At 51.5% G+C, this 22043-nt stretch overlaps 1 protein-coding gene across 5 annotated transcripts in view; it reads left to right on the top strand.

Moving 5' to 3' along the window:
* Positions 1 to 22043, top strand: part of SARDH (sarcosine dehydrogenase) — a 74308-nt gene that overhangs the window by 38511 nt on the left and 13754 nt on the right. For all 5 annotated transcript variants that reach the window (XM_059715656.1, XM_059715657.1, XM_014603834.3 and 2 more), the window contains 2 exons: positions 1681 to 1828; positions 6424 to 6517. In XM_059715656.1, the coding sequence (XP_059571639.1) occupies positions 1681 to 1828; positions 6424 to 6517 (242 nt within the window). The remainder of the gene's footprint in view (positions 1 to 1680; positions 1829 to 6423; positions 6518 to 22043) is intronic.

Below are 22043 nucleotides of genomic sequence, written 5' to 3'. Positions count from 1 at the left end.
GAGAGGGAGCAAGGAGCAGGGTTTCCTTTTTTTTACACTGACCATGCTGGCTTTGTGGTGCAGCCCCTTTTCCCCTCCCAGCTCCCAGCCTCCCATCAGCTTATAGGCAACTCCTACATTGTGCTGGTCGCACCACTTGCCAGCTGGACGGCTCGTTTCCCACATCCAGCCTTTCCACGAGGTGCAGAGCAGCGAGGGATCCAGCCTGGAGCTTGATGTCCCTCCTGAGGAGATGCTCTAGGACTGGGACCTGCGCTGTCCTCCCTTGGAAACTCAGGAAGTTTGACTGCAGTGCTCCTCCAGAAGCAGCTTTTGTTTCCTCCTCTTTTCATGTCTCTTTGCATTGAAGCTGCAAAGTGTGGGCCAGGGGACATTGGCATGGCAGCTACCTTTCTACTGAGTGTCCCCTACCAGGACTTTCCTTTTTCCACTTAGAACATTTCTGCAAGTCCACAGGGGAATCTGTCAGTGCATCCAATGAGTGGATATCAGGCATACAGTTGTCCATGGCATGTATATAAATTGCTCTGGCTTCCAGGTTCAGCATCACCAAAGTCCTCCAGGTCAGGGTCCTTTCCTTTGTGGGAAGGCCAACTGGCTAAGAGTGTGGTAGCTGCCCAGCGTCTTTGCTAAAAGATATTGCAGACTGTTTCCAGGGATCTAGGCAGACAAGGTTCTTTGGGTGAATCTGATATCTTTTATTAGACCAACTCAAATAGTTGGAAAAATTCCCCAGGGCTCTAGGCATTTGCCACGAGGAGCTGCCCAGTATTGCAAGCCCCAAGGAACAGGCATCTTTGCTGAAGCGGATGGGAATGCCTCCTGGGGAAGATTTGCAGAGTACGAGCTGGTGCTTTGGGAATTCAGCAGATCCCTTGTAGGAAGCAAAGAGATGCATGCAGGAGGCAACTCGAAGGCACACAATCGAAGTCAGCGTTATACGAACCTGTTGCGACCAAGTCAGAGGAAAGTGCTTGCTTGCATAACACCAGAGTAATCACCCCGAGGGGAAGAGCTGGGTGATTTGAGTTTCAGAGAAGCCGTTTTCTAGAGGCAGAAAGGACCCGATCCTCCTGCTGCTCTGTGCCAGGCACCTGCCATTGGCACCTCTGCCAAGAAGGTTCATGCAGTGCTGTCGTTCTGACTGCATTACCATGTTGCAGGGGTGTAAATGTACCTGCAGCGGGGAGTACAGCCGCAGACACAGACTTAGGCAGCTGCTGCCACCGTTGATGTGTCAAGATAGGTGTATTGACAGAGCCCCCCGACCAGAAATGCAGCATGGGCCAGCAGAAGCGGGGTTCTGACATCATAGTTACATCACATCCCCAACCCATAACCGAAGCCCTGGCTTGCTGGCACAACTATCTTCAGATCTGAGGGTTTTTGCCAACAGGCTTGTTATGCCCTCCCTGACATAGGTCTGCATGCTGCAGTTTTGCTTGGAGACCTGTCTCCCTTGGGTGAAGTTGGTATGATTAAAAGGAAGAAAAAAAAAAAGGAGGAGTGGGGTTTAAAGCTTTGTTTAAATGTTGAGATTTAATGAATTAATGTAGTCATTGCTCGGGAGAGCAATGCCAAGTAGGATCCAAGGCCCTGAGCTGCTGAGAAAACCTCTTCTCAGCTTTCTCCTCCTGCGGGGGCTCTTCAGGGCTAAAAGCCTGGTGGTGTTTCTTGCAGGGGATGGCTACTACCTGGCTGTCGGTGGTGCGGTCGCTCAGCACAACTGGTCACACATCATGAGGGTGCTGCAGGACATGAAGTTCCAGTGCAAGCTGCTGGACTGCTCCGAGGAGCTGGGCATGATCAGCATCCAGGGCCCCTTGAGGTAAGTGCCATGAGGCAGGAAAGACAGGGGTCCCCTGCAAAGGGAGTTTTTAATGGCACAGGGGGAGGACATGCATTTGGAGAGCCTGTCTTCTGGTCCTTACGTTGTTGTGGACACAGGATGAAGGATGAGGGCCAGCTTCTGGCTTACACTGACAGGGGCAGCAGGATTCAGACAGCCCTGAGCCCTTTCAAAGGCTGCAGGGCAGGCTGGTGTGTGCATGCTGCTGGCCCAGGTTCAGGTTGTGAACACGGGGAGCAAAGCCAGTGGGGGGCTCCCCGCTGGGGTTATTCCTGCCCCTGGCACAGAGCGACAGAAGAGGGCATGGATCCGTGCAGGACCTGCGCCTCAGCGTGTGTCCATGCAGGGCCAGGAGCCTGCCTCCAGCAAGGGGATGGGCTAAGTAGGACATGCCTGCATGCTCAGGGACACGCAAGGGCACAGCCAGAGCAGGGGTTTTGTGAAGGGACTTGTCCCAGTGCTGGGAAGGGGCATGGCCTAGAGGAGCAGGCAGGCTGCGTGACACTTTTCCAGGGAGATCAGCTCCCCACCCCTGCTGCTTGCTGGAGCCTCTCCAAGCATACAGCGAACGCGGTGCTCGGCACTGGAGCAGAAAGATTTCAGCAGAGCTCTCCAGACACCTGCCTTTCCTCCCATCACCTTGCTCCTCTGCGCTATTTTTGCTGCTGAACCACACCACGAAGCATCAAATATTTAGACTGCCTGGTGCATGGCTCTCAGTGATGCTCCACTCGGCAAGCACTGACCCTTGCGTACCTGCCCACTTTGCTGACCCCTGAGCCCCTTGCTGGGGGCTGAGCAGCAGTGTGTTACTGTTTAAAATGAAATCAAAGCCCCCTGCATCTGGATGGGGTCCAGACCCAGTTCCTGGCATGCTGTGATCTGTCTTTGAGGTGCACAATGCAAGCTTCTTCATGTTGGGCAGGAAGTCTGCACTATGGGAAGAGTTTGATGCAGACCCCAGGGACACAGCTCTGGCCTGAATCCCCCTTATCCCTAGCTGGGCCACACTCCCGTCCTTTCCTGTTTAAAGCACAAAACCTCCATCATTCCCCCCCTCTTGACATTGCCCCTTTGCTGACAGCATCTGGGAGCAGGTATGAGGAAGGGGCTGGGACAGGACGGACCTTGGGCCAAGGAGCCTTGCTGGCTGGTTTCACCTGGCCAGCTTTACCTGGGCTCCATGGAGTAGGCCTGGTGCTGCTCTTTCCCAACCTCAGCCCATGGGGAAGGCACAATTATGTGGCTTCTCTGATGCCCTACCCACACCTAGCGCACCAGGGCCACCATTGGCTTCCTCTCCCACGCATACTGGAGACAGAGAGTTTGAGTGCATGCATGGGGCTGCTCCCAAAACATCTCCGCAGCCTTGTTTCCAGGCCTGGTGCATGCAGGGCAGGTGCAAGTCAGCGGACACGCTCTCTAATGGCATCCTCAAGAGCAGCGCAGATGTACCCTGTGGGGAGGATGCCCAATTTTGCACTCTTTTCCAAGAGACTGGGCCTATTGCTCTTTGACTGGCATCCAAATTCAGGCCAGACTGTGCTGTCACTGGGAGGTGCACACTGGGAGGAACTCCACCGACTTCCCTCTGCCTTGCCCTGTGGTCGCTGGGATCTGAATGTGGCTGCGAGGTGCCTTTATTCGTTTTTTCGCCCCCATCCCACACAGAGCTTTGGGCCCGAGAGCAAACGCACTATTTATAGAGCCGGGAAGGCAAGTTTCAGTCTGAATAGCTCAGCACAGAGACTCGACAGGAGCTGGAGACAGCCTGCAGGTCCTGAAAAGCATTGGCAGGGCTCTAATGTGCCGGATACTTGCAGTTCCTCTCTGCGGTGTCACAGCAGCCTTTATGTTTGTATCTGTCATATGTGACAAGCCAGCATTCGTTAGGACCAATTCAAGGCCGGAAAGGGCCTGGCATTTATCCACCCGCTGACGAAGGCTGATTTAGAGGAGATGGAGGGGAAAGTCTCTGTGATTCTGGGAGCCAGCTTAGCCCTCTCCACTGAGCTGAGTGGTGCAATGGGGGGCTGTGCTGGGAAGAGGAGTCAGGACCCTTCCTTCTCCTACTCCCTTCATCAGGAATTGGAGAATACGGTATCCAAGAGGTGCAGATCCCTATGCCATACCTTGCAAGCAAGGACACTGGATCCAGTCCATACCGTACTCCCATCTCCTGTGAGTATTTTCATTGGTTTTATTGAAGCCATTGAAATAGCCTCTGTCATTGCCATGAGCTCACCATTAGCCCTTTATTCCAGGGCAAGTCTTTGCAGGCTTGTGCTGTGGGTGGAGACCTCCTGCCTTGGTTCAGAGGAGAGTGGGTTGCATGTTTCCAATGGAAATGAACTCTCTGTTCCCTTTGGGTTGAATCGAGTTCAGCTGCTGAACTTTCCAGCCTCAGGGTGGGATGAAGCTTCAGCGTTCAGTGCCTGCTCTGAGCGGGTTTGAGGAAGGAAACGAGAGCAGCTGCAGGGATTAGGGCATGTCATCCTTTGGCCTGCGTTACAATGGAGAGCAGAGGAGGTGACCACAAGTGGTCCCTTCTGATACATATTTCCCCATGATCACCTAAACCATAGTTTCTCAAGCTGTGGTACGTGTACCCCTGGGGGTACGCGAGACACAGGCAGGGGGTACATGGGTGCCCCAACACTCTCTCCCTTGCCCTCTTTTCCTCTCAAAACTACAGCAAAAAATGTGGTGCAATTTAAAAAATTTAATTCCCCAGTAATAATTTGGTGTGCCATGCTGGGTTCAGCCCTCCTAGCTTTGGCCAACATCACCTCTAGCCCAGGTACATACTTGAGTTGTGCACCCCTGGTGTAAGAGGTGGCAACCCTACCAACACCAGATCAGACATCTGTCATATCATGGACTTATATACACAGCCCTTCTTCCAACTTATAGCACACATTAGTCTGTAAATATAAAATCCCCTGGAAAATTGAGTGGTGGGGTACTTATTCAAATTTTCAGAAGTTAGAGGGTACTTGCTACTTAAAAGGTTGAGAAACACTGACTTAACCACCCAGCCACCGTGACAAGACTGTTTCCTTCCCATGCATTGCCTGGGTTGCTCCTAAAGTCTCTGTTTACCTTGGGGATGCTCTTCCCCAGCCTGACAGCGCTTGCCATTAAGAGGCTGTGCAACCAGTCAGACTCACTTAATGAATTAATTCACAGGGTGGGTTAATCCGCATCAAGAGGCAGGTGAAGAAGACACAGCTGAGGAGTACATTTCTTGACTCTAGCTAGTGCTGCCCAGCTCCCGTCTCCCTCCCTGCCTGCTCCTGCCTCTTTGAAGTGGGGGCAGAGAGGACTGTCTCAGCTCAGGAGAGGTAGGGGCAGGGAGGAAGTCCTCTTCTTCCCTTGCAGCCCTTTGCAGAGCTGAGAGGATTGATGGAGAGATTACTTAAATGTGATAGCACCCTGCAACGCTACGTCAGCTACTGATAATGCATCAGCCCCAGAGCATGTGGGAAGGAGCCGGCCTGGCTGGAGGCAGTAGCCAGTTCACTGAGCCAGGGTCATCGCAAAGCCATGGCCAGACCTGCTCACTGGGTGTCACTCTGGTTTAACCATCAGGTTTCTTTGCAGCTCTGGTCCAAGCCACAGGTCAGGAGGAGTCTCAGCTCCCATCACTCTTAATGTCTCCCCAGCCTTGAAAGCAGAGCGGGGATTAGGTAGGAGGCGGTGTCACCGAAGTCACAGCTGTGTGGGAGTCTGGAGGGGATCCTCAGACTGGGATCCTGCATTAGGCTGGAAAAATGCCATGCCTTTGTCCAGAGCCCTTCACCCAGGGATCCCAGACTAGAAGTCACCAACCCACTTTTTGGAACTGCTTTGCCAAGGAATAAGAAAGGAGGGGAAGTGTCTACCCAGTGTCATGCAGAGTTGGGAAGACGTCCGCCCCAGGCCTGAATCCTCTTCCCCTTCTCCAGTGATAACAGCCTTTTGCATCAACCTCAGTACCTGCCAGCCCCGGTCTCGGCAGTGTCCGAATACTCCCCACACGTCACAAAATTTGGCTTTTTTGGGTAGTGCCCCATTCTGCAAGCAAACTGAGGCACAAAACCCCCACTTTAAAAGTATTTAGGTGCCTTAGCCTATTGGCCAAGTCACTTGAGGAGATGATGTGGGTCATAGGACTATCCCCTCCATCACCAACACCACAGACAGGTTCCCTCACCAGACAGCCATGCAGAAATAAAACCAGACTTCCTCCCTGAGCTACAACCAACAAGGACCCAGGGAGTGCAATGTCAGAGGGGAGAAAATGCTCTCATTCCTCTAGACTCCTCTACATTTGGGTGGTGGGGATGGAAGGGGGCCGCGGGGTGGGTCTTAGCAATAATAGAGCGGAAGCGGTAGCACCTTTCCCGCTGAGCCAAAAATACAGAGGTAAGAAAGATCCAGGTAGAGGAACAGCACAGCGTGTCCCTCCCAGGCTGCCTGGAGGCTACACGTCGGCCCACGCCTGCGGCAGGACTGCCAGCGTGACTGCGATGGCTGTCGGCGAGCGATGTAGTGACCTGTAGCATTGTTTTCCTCCTTTGCTCTTTCTGCAGCCGCACGGTCCTTCAGGAGCTGCTCGACACAGATCTGAGCAATGAGGCCTTCCCCTTCTCCTCTCACAAGCTGGCGAAGGTGGCTGGATGCATGGTAGGAGCCGGGCCTTAAGGCACCACTTCACAGCAGTGGGGGAGGGAGTTTTTTTGCATCTCGTGGGTTTTCTTGTGCATCGCTGTGGAAGCACAGTGGTGCCTCAGTGGGTCCTTGAGCACTGTGGCCACCGGCCTGCGTTAGACTCGGAAATGAAGCAGCGAAGCCCCAGTGCTGCAGCCACTGCTGCTCTCGAGCGTTGCGTGACACTGGGATTTTGAGAGCAATGATGTGGGGGGAACGTGCCTGCAGGGTAGCCTCGCTGCCTCGTCTCCAGGTCTGATGCATGGGGCACAGAAGTGGATAGACGTACTACTCTCGCCCCCTCACCTCCCCACCAAGCCTCAAGAAGCAGAGCCTTGTAGCCCCAGATGCTAAAGGCTGATGCTGGTGAGACCCTGAGCAGACCTACCTGATGTGCGCTGGGTTTCTGTGCTGCTCTGGGACCGTCTTCAGCACATCCGTCCCTCGCACTGGGTTTCTGATGGGTGTGGAGGAGAGGAGGACAAGATGGGAATGGGAAGGACGGGATGCACAAGTCTGATATCGCATGCATCTCCCTAGCGTGGTGATACTGTTTGGTGCAATTGCTGTTCTGCTCCAGTCAGAAGATAGGTGGACTTGCAGGGTCACCGGTCTCGGACTGGTATAGGCAGGTCTCTCAGCATCACGGTGTGAGAATAGCTCCCGCAAGCAGGCTTTGAAATGAAGCAGACTGGTTCTGGGGTCTCATACCTGACAATAAGTCACCTTGGGGGAGCTGTCCTGGCACCAGGCAACCTGGTAGGCCTGACAGCCACTGGCTGATGTGCACCATCGGAGATGCTCCAGGGAGCATCCAGGAAGCCACAAAACAAAGGAGAACGGTGTTATTTCAGACAGCAGCTGCTGGGGACCCTGAGGAGCATATTGTGTCTCAGAAACAGCATGTTTCAGTATTCCTGACACACGAGAGGTGGGGATTTCCCTGAAAATATTCTTGTTTTCTCCCTCCTGCTTTTGGATGATGATTTTTTGCCTGAAAAGTCAGAATTTCTTGCAGGAAAGAAATGTGCCTTCCCCGCCAGGTCTGGAACAGGACTTGGGTGGCTCCTTGAATGGAGCCTGCTCTCCAACCGCGGCTGCGCTCTGCGTGCGTCTGCATGGGAGCGGTGGCACGTAAGGGAGGGTGGAAAGATGCAAGGAGCCCCGTGGAAGATGCAGCTGTGTTGAAAGCTGATCACCGGCAGCTCCACGGCGCCACTGCAGACAGCTCCTGTCTGGGGATTAAGTGGAACGACACTTTTGAAGTGTACCTGTCAGGCAGCGGCGGAGAGCGAGCCCTGGTGATGTGGGATCCTGACAGGTTTTTAGACAAGCCTGACATTGCCTTCAGCACGTAACTCCATGCATGAGCCTCGTTCCTGCTTCTCGGTATGGGGGGTTATGCAGCACTGATCGTGCCCCTGCTTGCAGAGAAGCAGCTCCCTAGACTAGAAGTGAACACTTGAGTCCTGCTGCCCCTTGACCCGGCTTCACTCTTTCCCCTGGAAAAGAAAGATCAGCTTTAGCTAGCGCAGTCCTTTCCGCCGGCATCGTGAAAGCCTCATCTTACTTGCATCCAGGGGGGCTCTGCCTCGAAAGCTCCAAGATCCAGCCACCTTTTCCATCCCTTGTGAGGCTTGGATGCTCCTAGTCGAGGGGATGGCTTCGCTTGCCCCCAGGCTGGGGCAGCCTAGCATATCTGCTCTGGAACAAAGGCCGGCTTCGGTGACTTTCTGCAGCTTGGCTCTGGTTCCCAGGCTTGCGGCGTGTGTAGGAGGGTGGCAAGTGGATGCCTCAGAAATGACCAGGTGTAGAAGCAGCATTAAAATGTTCTTGCAGATAGTAGCCGTCCACGTTGCTCTTTGACTGTCCTTTCCCGCACCCACCCTGCACCCCAGACCCGGCACGTGGGGCTGTAACCTCCCCCTTCCAGCACCTGCAATCAGGGCCTCCTGGATGACTCTGTCCAGCAGAGAGAATCACCCTCAGAGCCTAGGTTTGCAATTCATCTCCAAACTTGGACATGGACTTGGGCACAGGGATGCATTCTCGGGGCTTGCGGGGAGCACAGGACAGCACGACTAGCAAACCACATGTCCTGACAAACAAGGGACATATATCTTTTTTCCTTTCCCCTTTTCCCCCTCCAAAGCAAAAAAAGTTCAGATTCTGAAACTTTTGAGAAAGACCCAACTGGGCCTGGACAGCGTTGCTTGCTTATGGAGTATGAGACAGAGTTGCTTATGGAGACAGAGTTGCTTATGGAGTAAGGTACGCCATGAGCCTCTTAGCCTGGTCCCTAGTGATTCATTCATATGTCTAAATATACCATGCATAATACAATAGCACACACGTATGTGTGTGTATATTATATAATTGTATGCATTTCATATTCAGCGAGGAACTGCTGAATGTTTCAAATGCCAAACTTGCCAGGGGAAAGCCAAGGAGGTCTGCCTATGTCTGTCTGCGCTGGCAGATGTGCATCTCTCAGCATGTGCGAGTGAGCAGGAGAGAGACAGCTGCATGAGTAGATAGGTATAACTAGATCTTGGCTCTCCTCCCACGCACTTGGTGTGGCTGCCGCTGTGCCTTTCAGCCGCTTTCGCACACAGCTGCGCTCCCTGCACTTCACGCTCTCACCTGCTTTGAAATGAAAAGCAAAACCAGATTCCTGCCACCGTGCATGAGGGTGAGAGGCTGGTGGAGAACAGCACGGTCGCGATGTTTTTCCAACACAGGAGGCACCGAGCTGCCTCACCTGCGTGCACCCGCTGGCAGGACAGGTGTTAGCTGGGCTGCTTGATGCTTCAGCCTCACTTGTGGCTTCATGCCACCGTCTGTGCTGTCCCCATGCTTGGAGTGGTGTCTGGGTTGGAGCCCTCCTCTCACTGATCCTTAAAACTGCCCCCTCCCTGAAGCCCTTTTCTCCTTAGCAGTCTCTCTTTTGCTCTTCTCAATGGTCTCATTGGGAATTTTTTTGTCCAGCTTAGATTGTAAGGGCCAGATGTGGGTGTCCTGCCGCAGGGTGAGTAGCATCTTGCTCCAAAGGGAGGTAAGAGCAGTGCAGTAGTCAGCGTGAGTAGGAGTGGTAGACTTGGACTCTGCAGGCGGGGAGCGTGCTTTTCCCGTGGTCTGTTAGTGCAGTGTACACTTACAGGACAGTGTACAGGGCTCGAATTAATGACGGTGACGATGTCTAGCATTTCTTTTGTCAGATTGGTGAGCATTAACTGCCATTTACTGGGTCAGACCCTAGGTCCATCTTGCTCAGCCTCCTGGGTCACACAGCGGCAGAGAGCAGGTGTTGGAAGAGAGAGTGAGCTGGTCTGCCCAGGGGGGTTTCCACTGCTCCTCTCTCACCTGCAGCCTCCAGCATTTGATTTCGTGTCTCAGGCCAAATCAGCCAAATCGTTTCCAAATGTTATCGACTGAGAATTCAGTTCAATCTTTCCAGCCTCTGTAGTGCTACCACCGGCAAGTATCCTCCTTCCCAAACTCTTCAGCCTGGGGCTTTGGACACTCCCAAATCCATGGCAGGCATCTTACATGCAGACCCCAAATTGGAGGTTCAGTCTCGATTGCCCTTAGCCAAAAGGCCAAAGGAGCGACCTAGGGAGATATTCCCCCATCTCCATAAAAATAAAGTGTATAGCTGAGATCCTCCCATTGGGAGGCTATAGTAGACTCTCGTAGGGGGGCCTGCCCACGGTGTATTAAGTCTCTACCCTTAACTACACAACACCAGTCAGTAAAAAAGCTTGATCCTACCCAAAAGGCCAAGCTACGTTTGACCAAATTGCTTCTCAGCCTCTTGTGGGCTCCAGCACTTAGGGTCTTTTTTTTTTTTTTAATAATATATTTCCTGCTCCAGGTCAAATCAGTTCCAAATCCTATCAACTGAGCAGAATTCAATCCTTCCAAAACCCGTATCGATAGGGCAGGCAGCATTCAATCGTTTTAAGCACCATGTACGGCGCTATAACTGGTGAGCATCCTCCGTCCCAGGCTCTCACCCTGGGATTTCACAGGCTCCCAAATCCATTGGCAGGCATCCTACACGCAGGCCCAGAGGTCTTGGGATTCAGATTCCTCCACTTACTGCAAGCAAACCTCCTTCATCCCAGACTCTTTAGTCCAGGACTTCAGATACTCCCTGCTCTCAAGCGTAGCCCACACGAGGCCAGGAAAGGTCTAGGAAGTTCTGATTCGGAGGCTGTGCCCCTCACTCCTGAGCTCAATAGCTACCGATGCACCTTTCCTCCAAAAATGCATCCAGTTTTGGTGCCTGCTGTGGTGGAACATGATCTACCCCTGGCTGGACAGTGAGAAAAACCCTCGCTGCCCTTTGTGCTGTCTCTGCCGGAAAGAAAAACTCCAGGAGAAAAATGAGAGACCTCTCTTCTCATCTGCACCCTAGGCCCAGCAGGTTTTGCAGCCCAGCCCAGCTGTTTCGTAGCAGTGCCTCGTCTGATCTCTGGGGGGAAGCTGAAAGTTGTCTGATGTGCTAAGTCCTCCTGTGGGTGTGTTGACTTAAACCTCTCAGTTCTGCCAAAGGCACAAAAGAGCCCTCTTGCAGATTAGAAGCTGGAGGTGATGAGAAAGAGAGAGCGCCCCTTCTTAAAAATGTGAGGGATTAACTGCAAAAAAAAAAAAAAAAAATTAAAAAATGTCATGTTCTTGTTTTAAAATGCCAGGGCTTGGGCCAATGTGTTTGATCACAGGAGAAGCCTGACAACCTTAAGCTTTCTGTGCAAGCACAGATTTCCTCGAATTTGCTAAGACCTTATATTTAAAGATACTGGTTACACATTGGAAATGCACAAATGGTAATTCCTAATGCTAATGCCCAGAGCTAAGACCCCGAGCGTCTGAGGAAATGTAGCATGCATCCCTTGGAAGAGCGAGAAAAGTTTGTCACCATTGCCTGGTCTTAAACAATTGCAGCAAGAAACATTTCTTCCGCCGCTCCTAGGTATGTGGCAGCAAGTGTGACTGGCCCCACGTATACTTCAGAGAATAATAACGTACTGCACTACTTGAAACAGGACTCAAGGTGCCCTGACTCCTGCTTTTATTCAGTGGAGGCACTGCTTTTATCACAAGCATCACATAGGCCCAGACCTGAGCATAGAAAATGAGAGTGGGAAGGGACCTCAGGAGGTCACATCTAGTGCAACCCCCTGCTCAAAGCAGGACCAACCCCAAGTACATCATCCCGACTGTCTCCTGTCTCCACATCTGTTTCCTCCCTGGCTGTCTCCTTTCCTAGTGCCTGAGCTTCAGCTATTTGCAATAATTCCCTCTGCATTGGAGAGACACCTTGTTTTATGTGTTTCCAAAGCACCCCATGCACGTAAGCTGCTACTTCATCCTGAGCTACTGATCCAGGTGCATGCAGAAGCAACAAAGACCCCACTCCCCCCAGCATGAAGACAGGGTTTGAATACTTGCCTCCTTTCCTTAAACCCCCCTTGTACCATGGTTCTCATCAGATCCTAGCCTTTCTTCCCACCCATCACTCCTTCTCTGCCATGTCTTCCTCTTGGGTCTCCCAGTTGCTCTTCCTGCTCCCCTCTGCCATTGTGAAAATATATCAAGTGATGAGGACTGTGGCTGGTGGCACCGTTCTTCTGCCACAGGGGGAATTTTCCCCCAAGGGTAAGGCCTGGCTGTGCAGAAGACAGAGCTTTCTCAAGGGCTGATCCCACCAGAACTGAAGACCCTCACGATCCTCTGTACCTTTTGCTCCAAGCATCAGGGACCATTTCTTTGACTGGCCTTCTCTGATCTAAAACACAGAGTGACACAGGCATATAAAAATAAAACCAGCCCCAAAGCAGTGCACTCCACTGCACTCAGATTTTTTTCCCCCGGAGAGAAGATGACAGAAAGAACGAGCCGCACGGGGCAGATGTCATTCGTGTCACGTCGCACGCGACTGAGGCTTTGGCAATGAGGGCAGGAGAAGACTGTCAATGGAATAAAATCTTCCTCTGGCTCCCATGGTCACATCCCATCTAATCAATCTTAGAGCCAACTCCTTGGGACTGGAGCCATCTCTTCCTCTGTTCACAATGCCCAGCATAATGACAATGTGAGCGGCAAACCGTTGAGCCCAACGGCACTGGGGGCAAGTCACTGCCTTGGAGTCAAATCGGTCTTTTCTTGAGTTCAGGAGTAGCTTTGATTTCAAGGACCTGTCTGCATCAGAGAAATCTGCATGGAGATCATTAGATCACTGCTGCTTGCATCGGTGCAATCCCCTAATGAGAGAACTTAAAGCAACACCAACCCAGGTGCTAGTGGGGAATTAATCCAATTTATCACCCGAGGGATGCCCTGCACACCGCGGACTCCTGGGTTTTACACCTACAGCCAGCATCTCGTACAGTGCTGCTTAAATAAACCTCCAACGGTTCTTCCCTGACCTTTCATTTCTCTCTTTCCCCTTGCAACTTGGGGGCCTTTGCTGCATCTGAGACCTCACCCTTATCATCCACCGCACATTGTGGTGCACCGAGGGGATTTCACTGATAAAGAACAAACCCAGCGCTTTCAGCCATCTAAGGCAGGTTGCATTGAGACGCAGCCAGTGCACACCACAAATCTTGGTTGACAGGATAGTTAAGGATGAGATCTGCCTGTGAATGGGTGCAAAGCTGGTAAAATCAAATGAGCTTTCAGGACCTGGGTGGTTAATATAATTAAGACCCCAGCGTTGATCCTGCAGCTGTCATTGAATCCTTACCTCCTGAGCCAGCCAAGAGGCCTGCTTAGCTTTTTGCTGACAACCAGTGGAGTTTTTCAGCAGGGCTCGAGGGCAGGGAGGATCTGCATGTGGGGGGAGACTGCTCCGAGCCATGTTCTGCACTGGACTGTGCTGAGCGGGGACAGACATTGGTGCTGGAGTGGGAGAGCACTTTATCGGGGACCCGTTATTTCAGGATAGTCCACGCGTTGGCCCAAGCTTCCCAAGCGGGCCGTGCGGGACACTGATCTCCAAAATGTGGACTGTCCTTTCCCGTTCCCTTCTCTGAGCTCTGGCCGGTCCTGCTGGTCCTGCCCTTTCTGGTGGGCAACACTTCATGTCTAGCGGTGGGGAATGCGTAATCAAACGGTGTCAACCTGCGAGATGCCTGGGAACCAGGTGTGATGGACCTGTTTCAGGGCAAACATACTCTCTCCCAATGGTGGGAAGCCGTTGCCTGAGGCTGCTGTCTTTGTCTACACGGCTTCGAGAAGGTCAGGAACAGGGTTCACAATGCTGGAGCCCCATGAGTTTTCAGGATCCCATCCTCATGGGTAGCATCAAGCGGGGCCAGCCAGGCGTGCCTGTTACAGGAAATGTAAGGGATCCACCCTCACGGCCACTAGCAGCCTCATGTCTCTCCCACGTTCCCCAGGCTTCCCTGGCCAGGGCACCCTCCCGTTCAGTCCCTTTGCTTTTGGAGGGGCAGCACTGAAAGCAGCACAGCTAAGCCCAGAGGGGCACAAGAAGGTTAAGGATACCACTTTATACCACTTTCACATTGCTCTAGGGACTGACATAGCTCGTAGCATAAATCAGAGCAGTCCTTGGTTGCTCCAGTTTAAAGTAGTCCATCTCAACTTGGCACCTGATGAAGTGAACTTCGGTTCATGAAAGCTTGCGATCGATCTATCTATCTCTCCACCCTTACAGACTAGATAAGATCTCCCTCTCTCTAATTTTGGTTAGTCTATAAAAGTGCATATCTACCCTGCCTTCATCTTATCTAGGCCAAGCAACCCAAAATCCACAGAACCACCCTACCCTATCGACCTCCTATCTTCACTCGTCCCTTGCAGACTCGCTACCCCAGGTCTGATGGGGCTCTTCTCCGCACCACTGTGTGCTGTGAGAGCAGTGCCTAGGAACAAAATGGGAGGCAGGATCCATCTTGGTGATTTAGCTTGTGGGTCCTGAGTGAAGTTTCCTGCCTTCTGCAAAAGCACCGGGCAAAGTTTGGGAAGAGCTACTGCTTCAGAACGGAGGTTTGCTGCTTCGACCAAGTGCTTGCACAAAACAAACTGGATCCTCCCCAAGCAGATGTGGACAGGGTTGGGGCTGGGGGGATAAAACACATCCCTCACTCAGTCTGAGGAGATTTAAAAAGTGAGAAAGAATGGAGCAAGCCTTTGAAGGGTCAGTTGTAACCTCAGCGGTCCAGTATGCAGCAAGAGCACAGTTGTTTGCAGAGGCATCCACTGACAGCTCTGAAAAGCAAGTGATTTATGCTCCTCGTGGTGGGATGATCCCTCTGTGTTGTTTTATTCCTTCCTGGATGTGCAACCCAGTCTACACAATCCCTACATTTTGGAGCAAGAATGTAGTGAAGTTCGTGGTCCTGGCCAGAATCAGGAACACCACCTGGGCCCACATTTGCCTGACTCACTTGTCTAATAACTCCTGCTACTGCTACGTTGCCACAATAATGCACTCCTTACCCAGGCAAAAATACCCGCTGACATCAGTGGGACACATACACGGTCCATGTGTTGTCCTTTCAAAATACCATGTGCAATAGTCTCTGCCTGAAGATGTACGTAGCAAAATCAAATGCGAGCCCAGTGTGTATGTTCCAGATTTTGGAAGTACCCCAGTGTTTGCAAGTGTTGATGCTTTCCTGATCCCTTATAGCACTAGAGACCCAATGCAAAAGTCGGATCAGGGTCCTGTTTAAGCTTGAATTAACACATGCTCCTCCCTGCCCCCTAGTTCATGGGCATTTGAATGTGGGCTTTTGTTTCTATCCCATCTCTGACTAAAATGGATCACTCGACTGTCTTAATGCTTGTCCCTAACAACCTCTAGGCATGGCACAAGCTAAAATAGCAGAGAGTATAATGTGAGATGAGGAGGGCAATTTGCTCAGAGCAGCGGCCGGCGAGAAGAGACCCTGCTACAAGCACTGAACAATCAACAGGTTCAGTTGAAATGGGACACAACGTGAAATCCCAAGTGACAGTGAGTCCCAGGAATTTGGAGGTCACCTGGAAAGTGCTGGGAATAGGGCTGGTGTCCTGGGTTTGAACTAAATGCCCTCTGCACCTTGCAAGGCAGGGCCGTGATAGCTGTCAGGGAACTCAGAACCTCTCCAGATGCAGCGGCGGGAAGGTCTAGCAAGTTAGCAGGCAATGGTCTACCCTGACGTCACTTTTACTTGGGAAATTGCTCCCTGGAGAGGTCTTAGGTTTCAGTGAGATGGTTTTAAATATTTAACCTGGCTCTTTAGGCAGCACATGACCGAGCTTGGGCTGCATGGGAGGAAAGTGCTGTGGTTAATCTTGTAACCACCACCACTGCAATAGGAAAACAAGGAGCTGGAGAGGTGCCTGGGGCATTAGCTATGAGTCCTCTAGACCTGAGAGATTAATTGCGAGTCCTCTAGATCTATACCTGCTTTGCAAACAGGGATGGGGTGAGCAGTGGGGTTTGCAGAACCTGCCCATGTTAAGGAAATGCCTACTCTTATCACAATCCCAGCGTAGGTCCATGAGTGCACACCCCTATCGTAGATGGGGGACCAACCCAGAGCCAGGTTTTACAGCACCGTGTCTCACTGATGCCAGCCTCAGTTTGCACATCTGTGTGGTGCTTGCATTGGTCGTATCGGAGCCAGCTGCCTTACTGGAGGGAGGACCTCACTGGTTTCTTAGTTGTCTCGAAATAGGAGGGAAGAGATGGTCTCAGCTTTGTAGGGCGAGTCTAGAGCTGTACTACAGAGTAGAAACTAATATTTGCTTTCTGCTGAAAGCTTAGTTAAGGTCACTGCCCATTTCATGGTCTCCCCATAGCCATGAGGGAGCAGCTTCTGGAGGTGGGCAAGGCAGCCATTAGTTCCAAAAGGGAAGGTTTCCAGTTCCCCGCTCATTCGATATACAGTGATACTTTATTCCAGTCTGCTCCATCTGTTGGTTTGCGAGCCTGTGAATTTCCAGCAGCTGCACTTGGGTCCTAGCTTGGGAGATTCAATATGCGTTTCAGGCAAACGCACTCCTGTTTCCTTGGTTAGCTTCAGAGGGGACTTCATCTTTTTTCCATTGTGACACACGAGAACTCAAGGGTATGGGGGCCACTGCAATTTGGGAGCCAGGAAACGGATGACAGTGCACGAAAGGAGCTCCCATGATATCCACAAAGTCAAAGGTATTGTGTGTTAGTGCAAGGGACGGCCACGCTCCTGAGCTGCTGCAGTGTGGGGAAGGTCATTCCCAGGCAGGGAAAAGCTTAGCTCAGCTCCTTCCGTCTCAGCAGGGGGGACGTGTCCTTGCATGGGACGGGGAGGTGACCTGATCGAACAGCTCTTGACGGACCAGAGCCTTCAGGGAACAAAAGTAGCCTCCGCTGGATGGAGGCAAGTGGCGTTGCTGCAGTCACAGGACTGTGATGGTCAGGTGTCTGCTGGGAGTGGCACAAACTGCATGTCTGGTACCTTGTGGCAGTGCTGGAATAGACAGAAGGATTATCACATGCAGCATCTCTTTAAGCCAGATACCTCCTCTCTTGGGAGGCCTATCCCAGGACGCTGTTGGATGCAAGGTCTTTTCTAGAGGCTAAGGCTGGGATTTTCAAAACAGCTGGCTTTCAGCTGCTTTGATTTAAGTCCAAAGCCATCTTGCCACAAGGGGCTTGAATGGAAGTGGAGGCAGGCTAGCCCGAAGCCTTCTGAGCCTGCTTGATCCAAACCCCTGTGGTTAGCATCTGAGCTCGAGCTCAGCAGCTCAGGCTCTGCTCCAGGCCGACGCAGCTATTCAGCTCATTCCCTTTCCTTCAGCAGCAGCTCCACACTTGGAGGAGGCCGTTCCAAGGAAAACACTGTCCTGGCCTCAGCACCCTCTGCCGTGTAGCGCTGTCTATCCTCTCCTCTCTGGGAGCAGAAAGCAATGCCTGTTGGTCCTGTGCTTGCACCCTTTGGGCTTGCCTGTGCTCGCTGCGATCCAGCCATTGAGCAAGAGCAAGCAGCCGATGTACAATCCAAGAGACTCAGATGTGCAAGCACCTACCCTCCAGTTGTGCAGACCATAGTGTGAGCAGGTGCGTGAGAGGTTCTGGTGCTTTTACAGCATCAAAGAGCCATTGTGTTTTTCAAGCACACATGTCGCTCCGAATCGTGCCGTAGCCTTGCAGGGAAAGCCCGGCTGCTTTTTTTGAACACAAAGATCCTCTTGACTTGGGGCGTAACCGAGCAGCTGAGTGATCTAGCGGCACGATGGGAAAAGGGAAGAGGACAGACCCGGAGACTTCTCTTTGCCGCAAAATGTGCGTGGGGCTTCTCTGCACCTGGTCCTTCGAGCCTTCAGTGTGTATAGGACCAAATCCTGCAGTGTGTGCTCAGTCCAGGCTCCCATGGATATCAGGGATTGGTGGATGTGGCTCTTTAGTGTCTGAGTGATCTAGTGATAAGTGCTTTGCTGCAGAAGGAAAAAACCAGCTGCTGCCTTTGGAAGCCCTGCTTATCACCGAGCCCTGTGACATATAGCCTTTGCCAGGCAGGTGGCAATTGGTGTGATAAATGCCATCTCCTCCCACTGCGTCGGTCCAGACAACTAGTGCCACAAGACGCTGTTCTTTGATTAGCACTTCCTGTAGGGACATGATACAGCTTTATGCTGTAGGGCAGCGGCGATGTGATTAGGTAAATTCTCTCCCCATTGAGACGGCTGGGTCTCTTTGCCACAGGCTTTAGCTGTCACGCAGTGATAGACCAGGATGACCATTCTGCTGCTTAAGGTGAATTTGATAGGTCTTAATCACGGGTCGTTATTAAATGGCAAAGCCGACAAGCAAAGGAGAAATCCATTAATGCAGAATTTAGCATGGAAAAAAGGTACCGCAGAGACTGCGCTAAACCCATCCCTGAGATCGCTCCATTGACTCAGTCAATTGGACCCGGCATCTTGGAGAACTGATTGTTATGGTGGTTGTGGATTGAATTCACTCATCAAACAAAATCAGCGCAAGCAAGAAGTCCAGCCGAGTTAACGACCTTCTAGAGAGTTGATTGGGCTGAGAGCTTGTGTGCAAACGTATATACAGCATGGTATGCTGTGTCCGCAATAGCAACGCCCCAAATTTCAGCGCGGGGTTTGGACTTTGACTTGTGCACATCCCATAGGTTTGGATTGCTGTTCGTGGTACTGTCTTGTGAGTCCGTTTGAAATCTCCTGGGAACGTCTGCTCCTGAGAGAAACTTGGCCCGCGGTGCAAGAGACCCGGCAAGAAGAGCCAATCTCACAAACTCTGGGCCAGGGTTTCATGGAGTCGCTGACAGTATTGCTTGTGCTGCTGAATTCAAACCTGCCCTTTTGGCCTTTCTCTAATATACACTGTACTAGATGCACATGCATATGCGGTAGTCTGGCACGTTGGTATATTAGCAGCTCCTACCTTTGACTGGATGTGCGGTTGTATGGCAGAGACACCTGATTCATCTCTCACGCTGCGGCTCTGATGGCCCCCCAAGCAGTCATTTTGCCAAGTGATTTAAGGACAAAGCAAAGCCTCTCTCAGGAGGCACCTCCTCTTGTATGTAAGGTATATAATAGCTCCAAAGCCCTTTTCTGCACAGCCACAGGCAGGACAAATGAGCCATGGAGTTGACTGTCAATCCAGGAAGCATCCCCTGCCGTGATTAATACAGTAGCTGACTTGCTTTCGTGCTGTTCCCCTAATGAGGTGGCACCTTTGTATGGAGAGCATATCCCGAGTGCTCATACACCTCCCAAGCCGATTTCCATCCTCCATGCTTCATTGCACCCCCGTGACAATGGTTAGGGGAAGCAAGCTCCAAAGTACAACTCTATTGTCAGGAAGCTCAAAATACATTCACGATACCTTTTGTGTTGCTTCCCCCCCCTCTCCCTCCCAGGTCTATTGTTGCTCAGGTTAAAACACCTCCAACCCTGCCTTTAGCTCCCCTGGGATGGCTTCTGTTTTAGAAATGCCTTTAGAGCGAGGTGAGAACAAGACACGAGGAACAAAGGTGCCGTTCTCTTTGAATGCAACCTGGTGATTATTGTTTGTTGTGGTGCAGACAAAAGTCTCAGTGTTCGTGTGTCAGCAGCTTGCCAGCAAGAAGCGGAAGGAGGCAGGCTGATCATTATTAGTCTGAATTGTGCTGGGGCCAGGTAAGCACCCAAAACAAAGGTGTTTCTCTCGGCAGGACTGCAGTATGTGGCTTGGGCAGTAGCACGAGATACCTCTGAATTCCCCAACCCATGTTTCTTAGCAAATCCTGGCTGATTCGGGTTTGTTGCAGTCAGCATGAAATGCATGGGGGGACGTTTCCAAATCTCCCGGCTCGGACTTTGCCTCGCCCTGACTTGTCTTGCACCATGGGAGCATACGAGACCCACTGACTCCAGTCCAATTTCTGCTCACGCAGCCGGTGATTGCTAATGACGTCCAATAACGAGCAAAAGCCATTAACCTTGGCTGCTTAGCTGACTGCAGCAGCTGATGAACACCTCTGCAATCCCTGGAATAGTATGAGGCTTATTACTAGGCTCCGCCGTGTGTGTCCTTAATAGCAATCAGCAGAAGCTGGTGGTCACCTCTGCAGAGGGGGCAGGAGACAGCCCTCATCCCCTCATCATCGGGGATGTGAGCTAGGGAGACGGCTGACAGGCTTAGTAAAGGAATCTGGTTGTTCCCATTAGGTGAGAGGTAGCATGGCTTGCATCAGCCTAGACATGATGGGGTTAAAACTCCAGGGTGGCTGAGGTTTTGGGAGTAATAACTGCTAAGGGTCTAGAGGTGAAATAAGAACTGCTTTCTATTAGGAACTACACGCAATAACATTTGAACACAAGGGCAAGGGCAAGTGGCAGCCGCAGTCAATTTTCTTAGCAACTAGGAAACCAATTGACTTGCTAGAGGGGAACCCCTCGCTAGCACTAGCAGATCTCAAACAGAAGAGCCCTGGTGCCCTATAAGAGATGCAGGGCACACTCCCTCCCCTTGGCAGGGCTTCGCTGGGCCAGCCCGTGTGCTTTGTTTTACCACCCCGGTATCCCACCCATGCAAACACTGTCATGGATGCACCGCCTCATCCCAGTTTTTAATCATCTGGGTTCTGTGTTAATTTGGCAATAGGCATTTGGCTACTCCTGTGTGTTGTCCTTGACTTAAGTCCCTGAGATGGCCACAGGGAATGAGAAATGAGAGGAGCAAACACAGCATTTAGATGAACAGCAGAGTCTGTTCTTTTAATAGGAGCATGGGTAAAATCCCCTTCTCGGTTATCTCTCCATGGAAGTAGGTGGGGCTGTCCCAAGGCTTTGGCCAGCAGAATTTGACTAGTTTTCTCCCCTTAAATACCTTTCAGGAGCCCTTTGCTCAGTTCATGCTTGCTCAGATCATGGTGAGTGAGACGCTCATGGCTAAACTTCACGTGACACCTAACTCTCCCTCCCCTTTCTTGCTTCATCTTGCTTGTTCTGACTACTAATTCATTACCGTATACTTTTATTGTACTACATCCAGCCGTGTACAAGGGCCCCTGCTGAGATCAGATCCCTGTTGTAGTAAAAGCTGCAGAAATGCATAGCCAGCCCCTGCCCCTAAAGAGACTTTAATCCGCACAGACAAGACAGACAGAAGTTGGGAGACTCCCCAGACATCTCAGGCTAATTGTGTTTGTCCAGCAGTCTCTTCCTGGCTGGAATAATGTTTGTGGCCATCTCACAGTCATGGTCCATGATCCCGCATGAAACTGTGAATTAGTCTCGTACAAGAAAAATAAAGTTGGTCTCCGCCATTGATCTTGGTGCACCGGAAGTTGGTCTCCACCATTGATCTTGGTGCACTAGAAGTTGGTTTCCACCGTTGATCTTGGTGCACTGGAAGTTAGTCTCCGCCATTCATCTTGGTGCACCGAAAGTTGGTCTCCGCCATTCATCTTGGTGCACCAAAAGTTGGTCTCCATTGTTGATTTTGGTGTACTGAAAGTTAGTCTCCACCATTCATCTTGGTGCACTGAAAGCTGGTCTCTGCCGTTGATCTTGGTGGAATGCACATGGGGCAGACTGGACATTTAGGATATTAGGGAAAATACATCACTTTTCTGTCTTGACTTAATTGCAACTGGTTCAGAAATGGGTTTTGTTCAAGCAAATGCTTCTGACAATCCTGAAAACCCCGGCTTGTGCTCCAGGCGATGCCTCCAAAGGAATAGTTAACTCTCTGCGAAAACAGAGCACTGCAAAATACAAGGCATCGCGTTCACCCCTGCCACAGGGAGATTCATTTATTCTCCTCTTTAAAGTAAATGAGGTTTGCAACATTTCCCAAAGATGTTCTCATTCCAGAGCCTCTCTCTGAAGCTCCCTTGAATGGAGGAAACAAGCACTGATATTCTGCTGGAGATCCATTGAGGAGCTCCATGAATGACCAACCCCTCTTCTCTACTCCCTCCAGACAGAGGAGACTTCACCTGGGTCTGGCTTGGGACCTGGGGAGGAAAAGCTGGTATTTCAG

Source organism: Alligator mississippiensis, chromosome 12 (assembly GCF_030867095.1).
Source record: "Alligator mississippiensis isolate rAllMis1 chromosome 12, rAllMis1, whole genome shotgun sequence".
NCBI classification, from domain to species: Eukaryota; Metazoa; Chordata; order Crocodylia; family Alligatoridae; genus Alligator; species Alligator mississippiensis.
Note: the sequence above shows the minus strand (reverse complement) of the source record. Positions and strands in the feature narration are given on the sequence as shown.